This window comes from Lissotriton vulgaris, chromosome 5 (genome assembly GCF_964263255.1).
Source record: "Lissotriton vulgaris chromosome 5, aLisVul1.2, whole genome shotgun sequence".
NCBI lineage: Eukaryota > Metazoa > Chordata > Amphibia > Caudata > Salamandridae > Lissotriton > Lissotriton vulgaris.
In genome coordinates this window covers 1,249,743,408-1,249,757,939 of record NC_141693.1, presented here as the reverse complement: position 1 = coordinate 1,249,757,939, position 14,532 = coordinate 1,249,743,408, and the positions used below count along the sequence as shown (strand labels likewise).

The window sequence follows — 14,532 nt, the reverse complement described above, 5'->3', positions numbered from 1 at the left end:
TTTTTCCCAACCGTTTTGCCATTAACGAGAATATGACCCGCAGAGATTGCGGATCTATAACAATTGATTGATCTATAACTCAATCCCCTGTCGAAGAGTTCAGCTAAAAAATTTACTACGTCAACGAAGGGTGCCTGTATGGGATCCAAATCCCTCTCCATGCACCAACGAAACCAAGATTTCCAGATATTGTTGTATCTGTAATGGGTTCCCGGAGCCCAAGACTCTCTGAGGAGAGTAGTAGCCGATGTCGAAAGTTCTGAGACTTTGTTAGATCTCCTGACACTCTCCAGGCAAGAAGGTAAAAACTCCCGGATAGGATCAGAGGGTGAGGATCTCCGTATACGTCTGTAAGGAGATCCTCTAGAGAAGGATTCAGAAAGGGAAGATCGTAAGTTAGCTCCAGAACTGTGGGGAACAACGCTTGTGACGGCCAGACGGAAGTTATGAGGACTAGAGAGCATCGCTCTTGCCTCACTTTCTGCAAGACTCTCTGGATCATTGCAAATGGTGGAAAGGCATATACACTGATCCCTGACCAAGATTGGAGAAAAGCGTTCAATGCTAGAGCACCGGGATTGGGCATCGAGCTGAAGTAAAGCTCTAGTTGAGAGGTGAGTCGGCTCGCAAAGAGGTCTATTTCGAATGCACCCCAGCAAGAATTTAGCGAGTCGAAGACAGCGACGTTGAGTTTCCAATCGCTGAAGTCCGAAAGGAATTTGGAATTCCAATCGGCAGATACGTTCGATTTGCCTGGGTAGTATTCTGCTTGGACAGAAATCTTGTGTTCTAAACAGAACATCCAGAGTCTCCTTGCTAGGTTGGAAAGGTCGGCAGATTTCGTACCTCCCAACCGATTGATGTAGGCCACTGCCGAAACATTGTCCATTTTCAGAATAACCGATCTCCCTTGAATTGAGTGCCTGGAACTCATAAGGGCGTATAGGCCAGCAGTAAGTTCTAGGAAATTGATGTGGTGAGGTGACTCCTCCTGAGACCAAACACCACCCGTATTCTGGTCTAGGAAACAAGCACCCCAACCATGAAGGGAAGAGTCTGATTCCAGCACAAAATCCGGTTCTGACCCGAAAATTGCTTTGCCATTCCAAGCCTCCAGGTTTTCCAACCACAGTTCAGTTCTGCTTTGGCCTCCAAATCTAGGGTGATTCGGTCTTTGTACCAAAGTCCGGACCTCAGCGCCCTTCCTTTTATCCTTTGCAAAGCCAGATAATTCAGAGGGCCTGGGAATATCGCTTGAATGGAGGAAGATAAGAGACCTAGAATTCTTGCCAGTTCCCTTAGGGGAAAGTCTTCCTGTCTTAAAACGGAACGGATCTCTTTCTTGATCTTCGAGATCTTCGAAGGAGGTAAAAGGAGAAGACACTTGGAAGTATCCAGAGTGAAACCGAGAAACTCCAGTGATTTTGAGGGGGATAGAATAGACTTCTCTTTGTTGACAATGAAACCTAGACTTTCCAACAGATTCATAACTGAAATCAGGTCGAGTCGAATCTGATGCAGATCTTGGGACATTATCAGGATGTTGTCGAGGTAAATAATAAGTCGTAAACCTCGTTCTCTTAGGAAGGAGGCTACTACTCTCATTTCCTTGGTAAAACACCAAGGCAGGGACGGAAGCCCAGAGGGGAGCGCTTTGAACTGATTGAGATGTTTTTTCCATAGGAATTGTAGGTAAGGTTGATGTATTTCCGCCATCGGGATCGTGAAGTAGGTGTCCTTTAAATCCAGTTTGACTAACCAGTCTTATTTTTGAAGAAGGTCTCTCAGGAGATGTATTCCTTCCATTTTGAAGTGCCTGTAAACAAGAAATTTGTTGAGGCCCTTCAAATTTATAACCGGTCTCCAACCTTTTCCTTTTTTCTCCACAAGGAATAACAAGCTTACAAAGGTTAGAGAGTCCAAGGGAACTTCTATTATTGCTCCTTTCTGGAGCATAGAGGAGATTTCTTCCTCTACTATTTTCTATTTCTCTAATGAGATAGGAATATCCGTTGGTAGGGAAGTTTGAAACGGAGTTTGAACGAAATCTATCATAAAGCCAGTCACTGTGGATAGAACCCAAAGGTCTTGAGTTATTTCCTCCCATTTTTTCGAAAAAAGTCCAAGCCTGCCTCCCACCTTTGGAGGGATAGAAAGAGAAAGTAAATGAGGGGGACTTACTTGGAGGGTTTGACGAGAATGAAACTCGTGATCTTGCTCCTCTTGTTCGATTTCCTCTTCCAGGGTTGGATGTGTTGTAGTAATTATTTTGATATGCGCCTCTTCCAAAGGGGCGTGATCTCTGGTAGGGCCTCTGGTTCAAGCCCCCGTAAGAAAGGCCCCTTCTCCCGGCCCTTCCAAAAACATTATTGTTGAATACTCTCTTTATATTCTTCTGGGCGTTATCAAGAGCTGTAAAGGTCGAAACAAACTTTCCCAATGATTTTAAAAACTCTTCACCAAAAAGCAGTCCTTTTGGGTTTGAAGAAGGCTCCTTCTCAGCCATATCTGAGAGTTTAGGGTGAAGTTTATAAAGGATGAGCCTACGCCTTTCTGCGTTAATGCTTGTATTAGCATTAGCTAGCAAAATGAGGGCTCTTTGACTCCATCCCCTTATTAAATCTATATTAAGGGGTGTACCTTTAAGGTAACATTCTTCTGCGGAGTCAAGAATTCTGCTAAGTAGTCCAAGCACATCCAGTAGGCGATCTTGGCATCCTTTACAAGCTTTTGCTAGGCCTTTTCTCGGATCGCGTCCAAGTCTAAACAGATACTTAATCAATTCCGGATCCATATTAGGAGCATAACATGCTTTTTCATCTATTGAGGGTCTTCAACACTCTGCCCTTAAAATATTCATTGTCTCTCTTTCAGGAGGGAAGCAAATCCATTTTTTAATAAATTTAGAGACATGTCCCTGTGGAGACCATTGCGAGGAACGAGGATGTTTTAGATTAAGAGGGGAGAACATTTCCTCTCCCAGGGGGTTTAGAATACTGTCCTTCGAGGAAGAAGGAGTTTCGTCCTCCTCATCAAAAATTCCTTCATCCCCATCATCTAAATCCAGAACGTATTCGTCTGGATCCATATCATCATCATCATCATCATCATTATTATTATCCGAGCCCTCTGGGAAGTCTTGAGCACTTTGAGATAGTGAGCCGCTAAGGGCATCCAAGGTATTTGGGCCGCGAAGGGCACCCGATTGTTTTGTGTCATAAGAGACAACTCTATTAGTTGAGGTGCGAAGACCTTCCAAATATTTTGTGGTGTTAAGACCACCAATATTAAAAGAGGTGCTAGGACCTCCCGTGCTCTCATTGGTCTCTGAAATAGTGTGGTTAGTCTTCTTTATACGTTTAACTCCAACTTTCTCATGAGCAATCACATCAGACACATCTTCCTGAGAGGGAAGTGGTCTTTTATAGGGTACAAACTGAGCAAAGGTCTCTCGCATACAGGTTTTCATTTCTTTTTGAATCATAATGCGAAAATCTTCCTTATTAAAATTAGGAAGTGTTGCATTGTTCATATCTGAATCTGAGTCATTTTCCATCTTGCCCCTTCTTTTTTTTTTTTTTTTAATATAAATAGAATTTCCAATTAATCACCCCCTTTTTTTTTTTTTAGGTCTCGCCTGTCGATGTGCATGCGCATCGAGCTTGCGAGACTATGGGGGCTTAAACAGACTTTAACCAACTTGCAAGGAATCGTGGCGATTCCTTGCAGTGCCCGTGAAATTCAAGCTCAATGCGCATGCGCATTGAGCTTAAAAGCGCATGCACATGCCCCCAGCCGCCTGCCTTGCATGTCTTTTCCCTCAGGCGCACTCCTCCCACACCCCCGCTCCGCCCCCTCCCCTGCCTGCCGTGTCGCATTTCGAATCGCCGTCTGTTCCCTCAGCCGCACTCCAGGCCCCTGCTGCTTTCACACCCTCTCCCCGCTCCGCCCCCTCCCCTGCCCGCCGTGTCGCATTTCTCCTCCCCCCTCCCCTGCCGTCCCTCCGTCTTGTTTTTGTTTTTACTCGCTCCGCCCCCTCCCCTGCCCGCCGTGCCGCATTTCTCCTCCCCCCCCTTCTCAGACTGTCCGGCACCCGCACTTCAGCAGTGGCGGCCACACACCACTCGTAGGACGATGCCATTGAACAATAATGGCGACTTCAAAGGTATCCGCTACCCCCGCCCCCTGCTTCACACGTCTCACGGCCGCCAGGCCGTCTCGTATTTTTCCTCCCTTCCTCGCCCTTCAGCGTGCCTAAAGCGCTTTATTGCAAGAAAAAGACAACTTCAAACTAGCCATTCTGCCTTCTGAACGGATGCACGTCATGTGAGTTTCTCGTTACATCTTTAGGTTTTCATTTGCATTTAAGATGCAACTGGAACACAATGCCGTTTTCACCTCGTGCGTTGTGTTTCAGCGCACTTTGGGCACCTACCCGCTATAAAAAACATTTAAACAAAATCATATAATGGTATACAATTGTAAAACTATATAATTTCACTGCATTTTAATTCTTTTAAAGTACGAAGTTTGTTAATGAAACGTGAAGTCAATGTAAACTTCTTCGATTCAAAGATGGCCGCTCTTATCAATGTCTAACGCGAAGGCTTCAATTGTGTAGTCCTTTCTCTATGGTAATAGTTAAACCTACTGTGAGCGTTCGGAAGTATTTTCTGGCTTCCTGTTTTCCGACTATTGTTGTGTTCTCTTCGTGTCTAAATCTCTTTCTCCGCTTGATCTGTGCTTATCCCGATTTGCAGCATGGGGAAGGCTGATTTTCTCAGCCCGAAGGCCATTGCCAACCGTATCAAGTTTAAAGGGCTCCAGAAGTTGCGCTGGTACTGCCAAATGTGCCAGAAGCAGTGCAGAGACGAGGTGGGTGGCTGGGATGATGCTGGCAAGCGGGCTTTAAATTCCTATGTGAAACTTGGTATACAATAAAGTGGTGTAGGTATTGAATACTCTTCGTTATATAGTAGAACTGTCCGGCTTTCCGTGTCTATGAGTGAATATTCCGTGAGACTTGTTGTCGCGAAGTTTATAACGTGAAAAAACGCTCTTCAGGTCCTCCAAAACGAAATCTTTCACTCCGTGAGCTACTCATGCTTGGACCCAAAAAACGTGAGAGCTCTGTAGTTTACAATGATGGAGGCCTTTGAAGTTAGACTGCTACTCCCATTCCAACTTTCGTTTGGAACTGTATGGATAGTTTACAGGCTTCCATAACCTTGGTGTAAACAAGATGTGTTTCAGCAAAACCTAAACTGGATACACATGTAACAGCATGGCGACTATTTTAAATACTAGAGCGAAAGATAATACGGTTTTGATTTAGCATTTGTTTTCGAAGCATTACGCAGCCATGTTCTTGGTTTCTTTAAATTTGGACGCAATGTTGTCCGTCTCATCTATATGTGACTTGTTATGGGATATGAGCAGATTTTAAGCAGATTGTAACTTGGTGCGGTAATTGTTTTTTATGATGAGGCTCTGATGTGCATTTTGTGGCAATGCTGTGACCAAGGCTCATGTCTGCACTTGTTCTGTTGTGTTTTATGACGTCCAGGGTTATTTTTGTACTTGGGTTGTTGTTTACTCGCAATGAACAGGGTCAGAACGGTCTTTGTTCACATCTCTGTGGTTGTGGTTTGTAGAATTCCAGGCATCGGACTGTATCGTTTTACTTTTGATCTTCATGTTGTGTGTTCCTCTGATCTTTTTTCCAGCACTTCTCTTGCACTAAAACAGAAATTCGATGGATTCGCTTGTTAAAATGTGAGAACTATTGCATTTTGTTCATGCATTTACCAGGGTCTCTGCACCAACTGTAATTTGAGCGGCAATGCCCCTATTTCTTTACACCCATTATTTTACTTGTTATAGCAAGTACATTGCTGAATTTGAACAGACTCGTTCTTTTATTAGATGAATACATCTAAGTCACGTACATACAAAACATGTTGCTTTACAAATGCTATAGGTGTCACATTTGAAAAAGTTTAAAGTATTGGCATTGTAAATGACAAAGCTATTAAATTGGCTATTTTCAAGACCAACACATTAAAAAAAATTGTCATTTACAAAACCAATAGCTCCAACTTTTCTAATGCGAGACCTATTGCATTTCCAATGCTTGTTAATTATATGAATGATATCTTTTTTTAAGGGCATATGGCTGAAATAAGGCCAATGTATAAAATGTGGAGTTTATGCAGCAGTAAGAGTGTAAAAGTAGAATAGGGTAGTTATTTCCTAATATTTCAAGTTATTTCTTAATATTTCGATGGATCCAATGACGAATCAATAATCCTCCTGCGAAACGCGGTCAAAACAGCTGATTTCCAACTGTCGGTGAGTGAAGAAAGTTCCTAGGCGGGATACTCACGAAACGTGATGCTCGCCAAGGAACTTTCCTCTAATGCGCGTCCTGCCATCTTTGCGATCGGAGATCACGGAGAGGAGGAAATGCGCTCAGTCTATCGTTTCCAGCAGCGTCGCTCACATCAATTACCCTGGCAAGTACAGTGCTTAAATAAATTATTCAGGGGTAGTGCTTCACTCTAGGAACAGAGCGAGGAGTTCATTGCTTGTTTTTTCATAAAAGGCCCGAGGTTAACTACAGCGTAAGGCACTCAAAGCATGTTTCTTTTTAAAATTGTATTTTTAAAAGATTGACATAAGCGCTAGGGTAACAGCGCGAGGAGTCCAAAAAAGGCTTCAACAAGGTTTAAAAACTGCGCAAGGTTCAGGGAAAAAACGGCGAAAAACGGCAATAATGAGCATAGAGAACAAAGAACCTGAAGGTAAAGGCACACATTTACGATCTAACTGTAGGGAAAAGGCATATTAAAGACAACTTGGAAAAAACAGAGGTTATACAAGAAACGGAGAGGATGATCTCCATAAATTGCAGATCATGGGGAGTGGGGGAGGGAGGAGGTGGGAATAAAACCACCCTTCATGCAAACCCCCAAATACAACTCTATATAGTTACCAAAGCACAATATTAATGAAAGTATGGAGAGAAGATAGTAAGCTACTTATCCGCTTGGAGCCGCATTTAAAAGAGGCTGATGGTTGCTATGTTTTGTGTATTACTTTATCTCAGTGTTCTTATTGGTACCTTTGTATTGTGATGCGACTGGCTTGGATCTGCAATTAAAAGTCATTGCATAATGTAGCCTCCGTTCTTGTAATGAAATCACAAGAGGCTTTTTCCTCTTTCTAGGCTTGCTGTAGAATGCAGCACACATAGAAAGAGTTAAAACTAGGAGAAATAAAGATATTTCTCCTCGTTGTGCCTCCTTTACTCCTCCCCTGGGGAGGCATACGTTTTTGACGCTGCCTCAGACGTACAATTTCTCATAAATCTGGGACAGTGCCAAAAATCCCTGGATGTTGCTGGGATGGATGTTGCTGCGAACGCCCCCAGCACCACCCATGGAAAGTCCCTTTCACACAGTTTTGTGCGTGAAAGGGGCACATATTTATAAGCCATGAAATGCCATGTATCGTGGATCTATGTGGTCTTATAAATATACCAGTGACACATTGCGCCACTGAAACATAAAAAAGTGACGTTCTGTCAGCGCAATAGTGCCTGTAGAGCCTCATAAATATGACCCTCAAACTTTTGAAGGCTGCAAAATACCAAAAACAAGCCATATTGTATACATCATAAACAATAACGTGGCATCATAGTATTAACATTTTCCAAACTGTTTTATCAATGGAGAAATTCCAAATATCGTCCACTTCAATCTTTTACACAGGAAAAGGCAGAGTCGCATCACATTTACAGTACATGTGGGTTGTGTCCTTTAACAGCAGTATCCTTATCATGGGATTTATCAACCAGTTGAAGAGAACCTAAATTATAACTTTCAAAAAGTACAGCCCGAGCTTTCTTCAACCTCTAAAGTGAACATTTAAAAAAAAAACTCTCTCAAGAAATGAATTTGAATGGTAAAAAGATCATGTTAATTATATTAGATGTAAGCCCTGACAAAGTGGTCAGTCTGGCTGATGATATTTGAATTCTCTACATGGACAAATGATTTAAAACAATGCAATGCTTTTGGATTTTGGAAAGAATACATTACATTACATTTTGAATCAGAATATTCGACTGGTGCATTAACATGATATCATTCTGTGAGTAACCTCCCCAAAGGGTGTTATGTTTGTGTTTTATACATAAAATACCACCAGGTGTGTAATTGGTGGGTGGAGATTTGAACACCAGGAATTATTCTCTGATACCCACTTGTAGTTGGTTTAATGATAGCACAAATTCAGAGGTGAGCCAAATTATATTCGCTCCTCATTTGCGCACGGACTAGCACCGTTTTTAGCAGGTAATAATTGCCTGCTCAAATTTTTTAAACTTCATAAATTGTTCACTCAACCCAAAACATTTCGTGCACACCGTACTTCATTTGTGATCGAACAAGTATCAATTGGGCATGTTTTTGCCCCAGCAATGTACACCCTGGTCTAGATAACTTTAAAATGCATATTTCTTTAAACCATAAATCCACAAGTCCTATCTGTGCTTGTAATCATTTATCCACTGAGCTAAGCAACAAAACATATATGCATCATTTACTTCTCTGAGCATGAATGCAGGTGTATTTGTTTTCTGAGCCTGCATGTTTGTTTGTATATATGATGTCTGTGCATGTGTGCCTGTGTGTTTTATTTGTGTCCTGCATTGCTGTTGGTCTTTGTGCCGAGATATCTGTATCAACGTATGTGCGTTGGTCTGCATTACATGATTGTATGTGCATTTACTATACACAAACCCTAAACTCAGAAAGAGAATACTGGTGGACTGCCGATGAAGAAAAACATTTTTCATTTTACAGATAGCAACACAGTAAAGGAAGTTCACTTTATTCAGGTTGGTAGTATGCAAAGATTTATGAATGTACTCATTACTTGAATTTGTCTAGAGACTAAGGTGTGGGACATATTGAACATCTACATTTCTCATTTTGTTTATTTATGTTACCTCATTCTGCCCAGTTTGTGTGTTACTATGAGAACCTAGTTTGCGCTTTATGTGTCAAGTTGAAGCATCATCAGTGAATTGTCCAACTAAGGTTGTGGCTGAAGAACTAGAATTGAATATTTAATTCTGTCCAAACCTTTGAATGAGCATATTGCTAGGTGGATATGGAACTGCCCGCTTTTCTACTGAATCCTAGTGAATACATGGTTTCCAGTAATTCCACAGCTGCTTAATTCTCTATTCTTTATACCCTTGTTATCAAGATTTTCTGTGCTAAGGTTTGCAAGTATATTGGTGATTTTTCTACTCCCTCAAGAAAGGAGGCACTGCATTCCAGGTGCAAAAACCTACTATTCCACTTTTTATAGTGATCTTGTAGTCAATCCACTGGAATCAAACAATTGAATTTGATGATCACGTTATTGGAGAGCAATATTTGTCATTGGACCACTGGCATTTATGTTTGTCAGTAAGGTTTCATATGGCAGTATAGTGTTTGTCAGATGATAATGTGTTAATTAGATTAACTATTACAAGAGGCTAGGTAGTAGACATTGTCATTGGTGAGTTTCTTTTGCAGGTTCCTCCTTTGGGTTATAGTGGGTGTTTGCTGCTTTGTGTTGAAGTGAATTGGGGAAAACAGGTTTTGGAAGATTATCTTCAGATATTTGTATGACTACTCAACCTATTGGTCCTAATATTACTGCCGTACCTTACTATATTACTGTGTTTATTGGTGCTTTGACCTATGCTTGATGTGAACTAGTTGAATTTATTGAGCTAGTCTGTCTATACATTTTGAGAATCCTGAGATTCTGTTCTAAGTGCGAGTAAGGTGATATTTTTATTGATTCTTTTTAGTGATTTCTTTGCCACCCCAAATACATAGCGCTGATATTTTGTGATGGTCAAATTCATTATTAGATACCTGTAGGTTTCAGTGTTTAAATGGATCTTGGGATCATTTCTATGGTCATTTGCCGCATATGCACATGTATGTTGATAATGAGTTGTTGGAAGAGCTACTTGAAATTCCAGGCCTGTTACAGTGGAATTGCTTGAAGGTCGTGAGTTCTTACTTATTCCTTTATGACTTCTGTAAGAATTTTAAAGGGTTTTTAAAAAAAAATCAGAATCAGGTATTATCAGTTTTCTTCGTGACAGTCAGGCTGCTCTCAAAGTTGAATGTACAGGTTGAGGTATCAGTTGTTTGAAATTAAAAACAACTGTGTTCATCTTATCTTGGTCTGCATGCCCAATAATCGAAAAGAGGATGTTTGATGTCTTTGGGGTTGATTATGATGGCAGGGAGACCACCACCGACAGGCTGTCGAGGCAGTCTCCCCGCCACCAGAGACATGTGTCCCACCCGCCATATTACAATGCGGGCGGGGTGATGGCGGTCAGAAAGCCCGACCTTCAAGCATCCAACAGGCTCCTTGAACCCGCCGGTGCGGTGGAGGGGCTTGTAGTCCCCATCATGTTGGCGGTGCCTGCCAGGCACCATCATAGGGATTACAATGTCTCTTTCCACTGCTCCTTTTCATGGCGGTTAACCTACCATGAAAAGGCTGCCGGAAAGGGACTTTGGGGGCCCTTAGCTGGCCCCCCTTAAATCCTGGCCCTTGAATTTGCGTGATGGGGGGCACCATCCCTAGACCATGGAGCAGGCACCGCATGGTGCCTACCACGTAGTGCATGGATATGTTTCCTGTCCATTTTCTGTATGGCAGCGGGTGCTGCGGCACACAGCAGCCGCGCAATACAAAAGATAGACAGTGCGACCGCCTTGGAGGCAGTCGCATTGTAATTTGGTTGACGGGACCGCCGACAGCATGTCTCGTTTTCCGATAGAAAGGGCCTGAATAGAGCGGCGGGCGGTCCCAAGTCCGCCCGCCGCCCTAATCAGGCCCTTTCTATTTGAACAATATGCCATGACTTGCATTCTCACAGATCAGTCATCCCAGCAGGCTCGTACATCACCCTATTTAAGCCTTTCAATATTGTGTTCAAATGTTTGGTATTTAATCCCCGTTTTTTGTGTTATATGCACCATTGCATTATATAACCATATTGACTTGTTAAGGTATTACACTAAATGAATTTGATAATTTAGTGGATACATGTTTCACGAAAAGATGCAGCATACATTCTTTGAATTTACTTACAGTGAACTAGGATAGCTCAGTATTTCTTGTCTTTTCTTTTTGTCCTTTCCTTTTTTAATTCCACGATTGTAATTCTGAACTTGTAAAATATTTTAGTTAGACCTAGATCTAGGGTTTCTTTAGTAAAAATATGTTATAAATGGATGCGTTACAAAACTGGCTAATAATTTATGTTTGAAAGTTCTTTGAATGTAGAAAACAATTATCAAATTATATACAGGAAATGCATAGATCGTTACGTTTTGTATTTGAGCAGCTAAGGAACAGTGACATTCTACTTCTATTTTCAGGGAGCAAAAGATATCTGAAGACTCTAAAAAAGTTTATGACACGCAGGTAAGGAGCCATTTCAACCTAAAATTGATGTATAAATAACATGGAAATGTGTAAAGGACGCTAACAAGTACTTAGGTAATGACTTACTTTTGACATCTCTAGCTTTAGGTGACTGTGTCTGTACATCCTTAATGGTATCATTTACTGATAGCACAGCTATCCCTGTTGTGAGCCAAAGCAATTTGGCCCTCCCACTTAGAACTCCACACGCCTTCGGACCCGTGTAACTAGCCAGTGGTCCCGCAGACCAGAGGGCCAGGGGAAACAGCCAGCTCTGACACTTTGTGCGCTAAGTCATAGGGCATCAGTAGACAATTAGATTTATCCAGGCTTGATAGAAACTCTTGCAATGCTATTTATGTGGACCATCCACTTTTGGGTTCTAAGTAGTCAAGGAATACAATAGTAAAATGTTATAAATCTTTCTTATACACCAATCTAGAGCATATAAATTGAACGTTGATTACGATAGTGAGTACAATGAATGAGAACAAAAAGAGCACATCTAGCATTTTTTAACTGGGCTAATAGTGGCCTGCAGAATATTCTCTGCCCATCTTTTATAAATGTACTCAAGTCCCAGAGACTTTTTTTATGGCTAGTCTGGCAGAGCGCAGCCCTCGCACCTTCAATGTTCTGAGCTCCTTCTGCGTGGTGCTGGTCAATCTGCCAAAGTGTATTCTGGCATCCACAGTGCCCTCAAAATGGCTGAACCACGGGGGTTTCATACACTGGTACAGTGGGTAAAACATATTAACTGGAGTTCTTTGAGCTCAGAGCTGGACATTGTAATACAGCAAGAGAAATACATACAATATGTGATGATTACATTTACTCTCTAATGAAAAGGATTGTATAGTATGAATTGTATTAGTATATCTATTTTTATTTTTAACTGCCTTCTTGTATGTTTTTTATTCTGCTCAATAAAAAAAGAAGAAATATATGTGTATGAGGCAATGAGAAAATGATATCTGAATTGCAAATGTTACAGCCAGAATGGGTAGCTAGTCTTGAATGTAAGTACATGTTAAACACCATGATGTGACAAAGCTGTTATGACCTAATACATGAGTGATATAGAACCATGCCTTGCTCCTCTCCTTTGAAGCAGGGCCAGAGAGGTAGTCATAATAACTGAGATTTGTGGCTCATCCAGCCTGCACATTTGTCCAGCTGTTGCTAATACAACATTCCACACATGGTGATCTTTTTCCTTCTGATGCAGCAGTTCTGTTTTTTAAGCAAGGTTGTTTTTTAATAGATTTAGAGGATTGTATCTCACTTTTGGGACAGACGTTCATTTCACTTGATAACTCAGAGTTTGGAAATGCTAGGTTTTAACTTTAAATCTAGTTGGTTGGAGTTTCGAATAATTATATGGACAAAGGTAAAGATGTTCACTTAATTTTAAACCCCAAATTTAATGGTTTGAAGGGTGGGGAGGCTGATATAAAAGGTGCACACCTACCTCTCGAGGCAGTCGTGAAATTCTGTGGTTTCAGAGTCTTTACATAGAGTCCACCAATGTCACATCTCAGTTTCAGTACTTCATTTATTTTGTTGTATTATTTATTTGAAGGTTTTATATAGTGCGAACAAGACCCTTGAGGGTATCAGAGCGCTTTACATGTCAGATGTAGGAAAAAAGAATAGGCATAGAAAACACAGATATAGGTGATACAGACTCAAATAGATATAAAACTAGCTAATAAAATTCATAACTGAGATACAATAAGTGACAATAAACATTTTACTGTTTAAAATGGACCATTTGAGATCCAACCTCTATTAAAAAGGAAGATCACAAATGAAACATTTTGGCAAGATAAAGTGTACACCAGCCTGTTAAGCACCAAGAGACTTCTGAATACTTTCCTTTGAATAATTCTTTGGCCATGTTTTCACATATCAAAGAAAGCAAGGCAGTGGTGCCTGGTTACATTAGGAAATTAGGGATACAAAGAATACAAAGAATAAGAAGAAATAGGGGATGCATCTTATTATTCCATCCACTCCTGCCCTTAGCACTGATGTCAGCCTCATCAGCTACTACAACCCTATTTCTAATTCAACAAAGTTATTCCATGAAAGTGTGTTGCCCTCCCCCTACTGACCCCAAGCCATAGATTTAGTTTCTAAAATCGCATTAAGATAGTAGACCAATCAGTTTTAATAATCTTTCCAATCCTCAAAATTATCGCCAGTAAGAAAGAGAAAATGTGGCTGTTTTTTCCCCAAGGCCAACATGTTTCTAGCGTAAATATAATAAAGAGGGTTGTAGTGGACTAGAAATCGCACCTTGTACTAATGTACAATTTGTAGTGGGTATACAGCAATAAATGAAAAGAACAGGAAATGTAGGATTGTGCTTTTAAGGTTATTCCACACCCTACTACCAAAGGTGTGAGTTCACGTTGGACCCAGAGATCCAATGTGTCAACATGAAAAAAAGGAAAACCATAGTAACCAAGTTGCAACAGGTGTTTGTTCTATTTCAGAGAGCAGCACTTCAATGGATGGGCATAGGCTGCTTGTGATGCGAAAAGATGTACACAGCAAAGAACAGTATAAACAAGGCAAAAGGTGTGTAATCTATAGTGGACAACACATCTTCTCATATAAGGCAGAGAACGGCTCCACTATGCATTGGGTACAATAGGTAGGAGACTAAGTAGTCTAACCGTGATATAGGCCAAGATGGGGACTTTGATAAGTCTCTGTATCGGGTGGAATCACTTCCAATATGTTTGGACCTTACATGTTATCTGTGATTACTTATTGAGTGCTATGGTCTTCTTTTTATTATTTTTCTCGCATAGTTGCCAATATAATCATTCATTAGGGCATTTAAAGGGTCAAGGGTATTTTGAAGAGATCAACCAACTGCTGATATTGGCAATGAGTGTTTTACTTAAACATTTGAAGTATTTTCTTCAGTTTAATCTCTGTACTGTAAAAAAAGGTCGCCTGACTGAATTGCCTGTGCTTGGTGTTCACAGAGCTGAATCCATG

General features: G+C 41.1%; 1 protein-coding gene across 3 annotated transcripts in view; it reads left to right on the top strand.

Moving 5' to 3' along the window:
- Positions 1-14,532, top strand: part of RAB44 (RAB44, member RAS oncogene family) — a 450,865-nt gene that overhangs the window by 273,864 nt on the left and 162,469 nt on the right. For all 3 annotated transcript variants that reach the window (XR_015295992.1, XM_086923095.1, XM_086923096.1), the window contains exon 9: positions 11,472-11,517. Coding sequence is in view for 2 of the 3 variants with exons in the window: in XM_086923095.1 (XP_086779221.1) it covers positions 11,472-11,517 (46 nt within the window). In the remaining variant the exon portion in view is untranslated. The remainder of the gene's footprint in view (positions 1-11,471; positions 11,518-14,532) is intronic.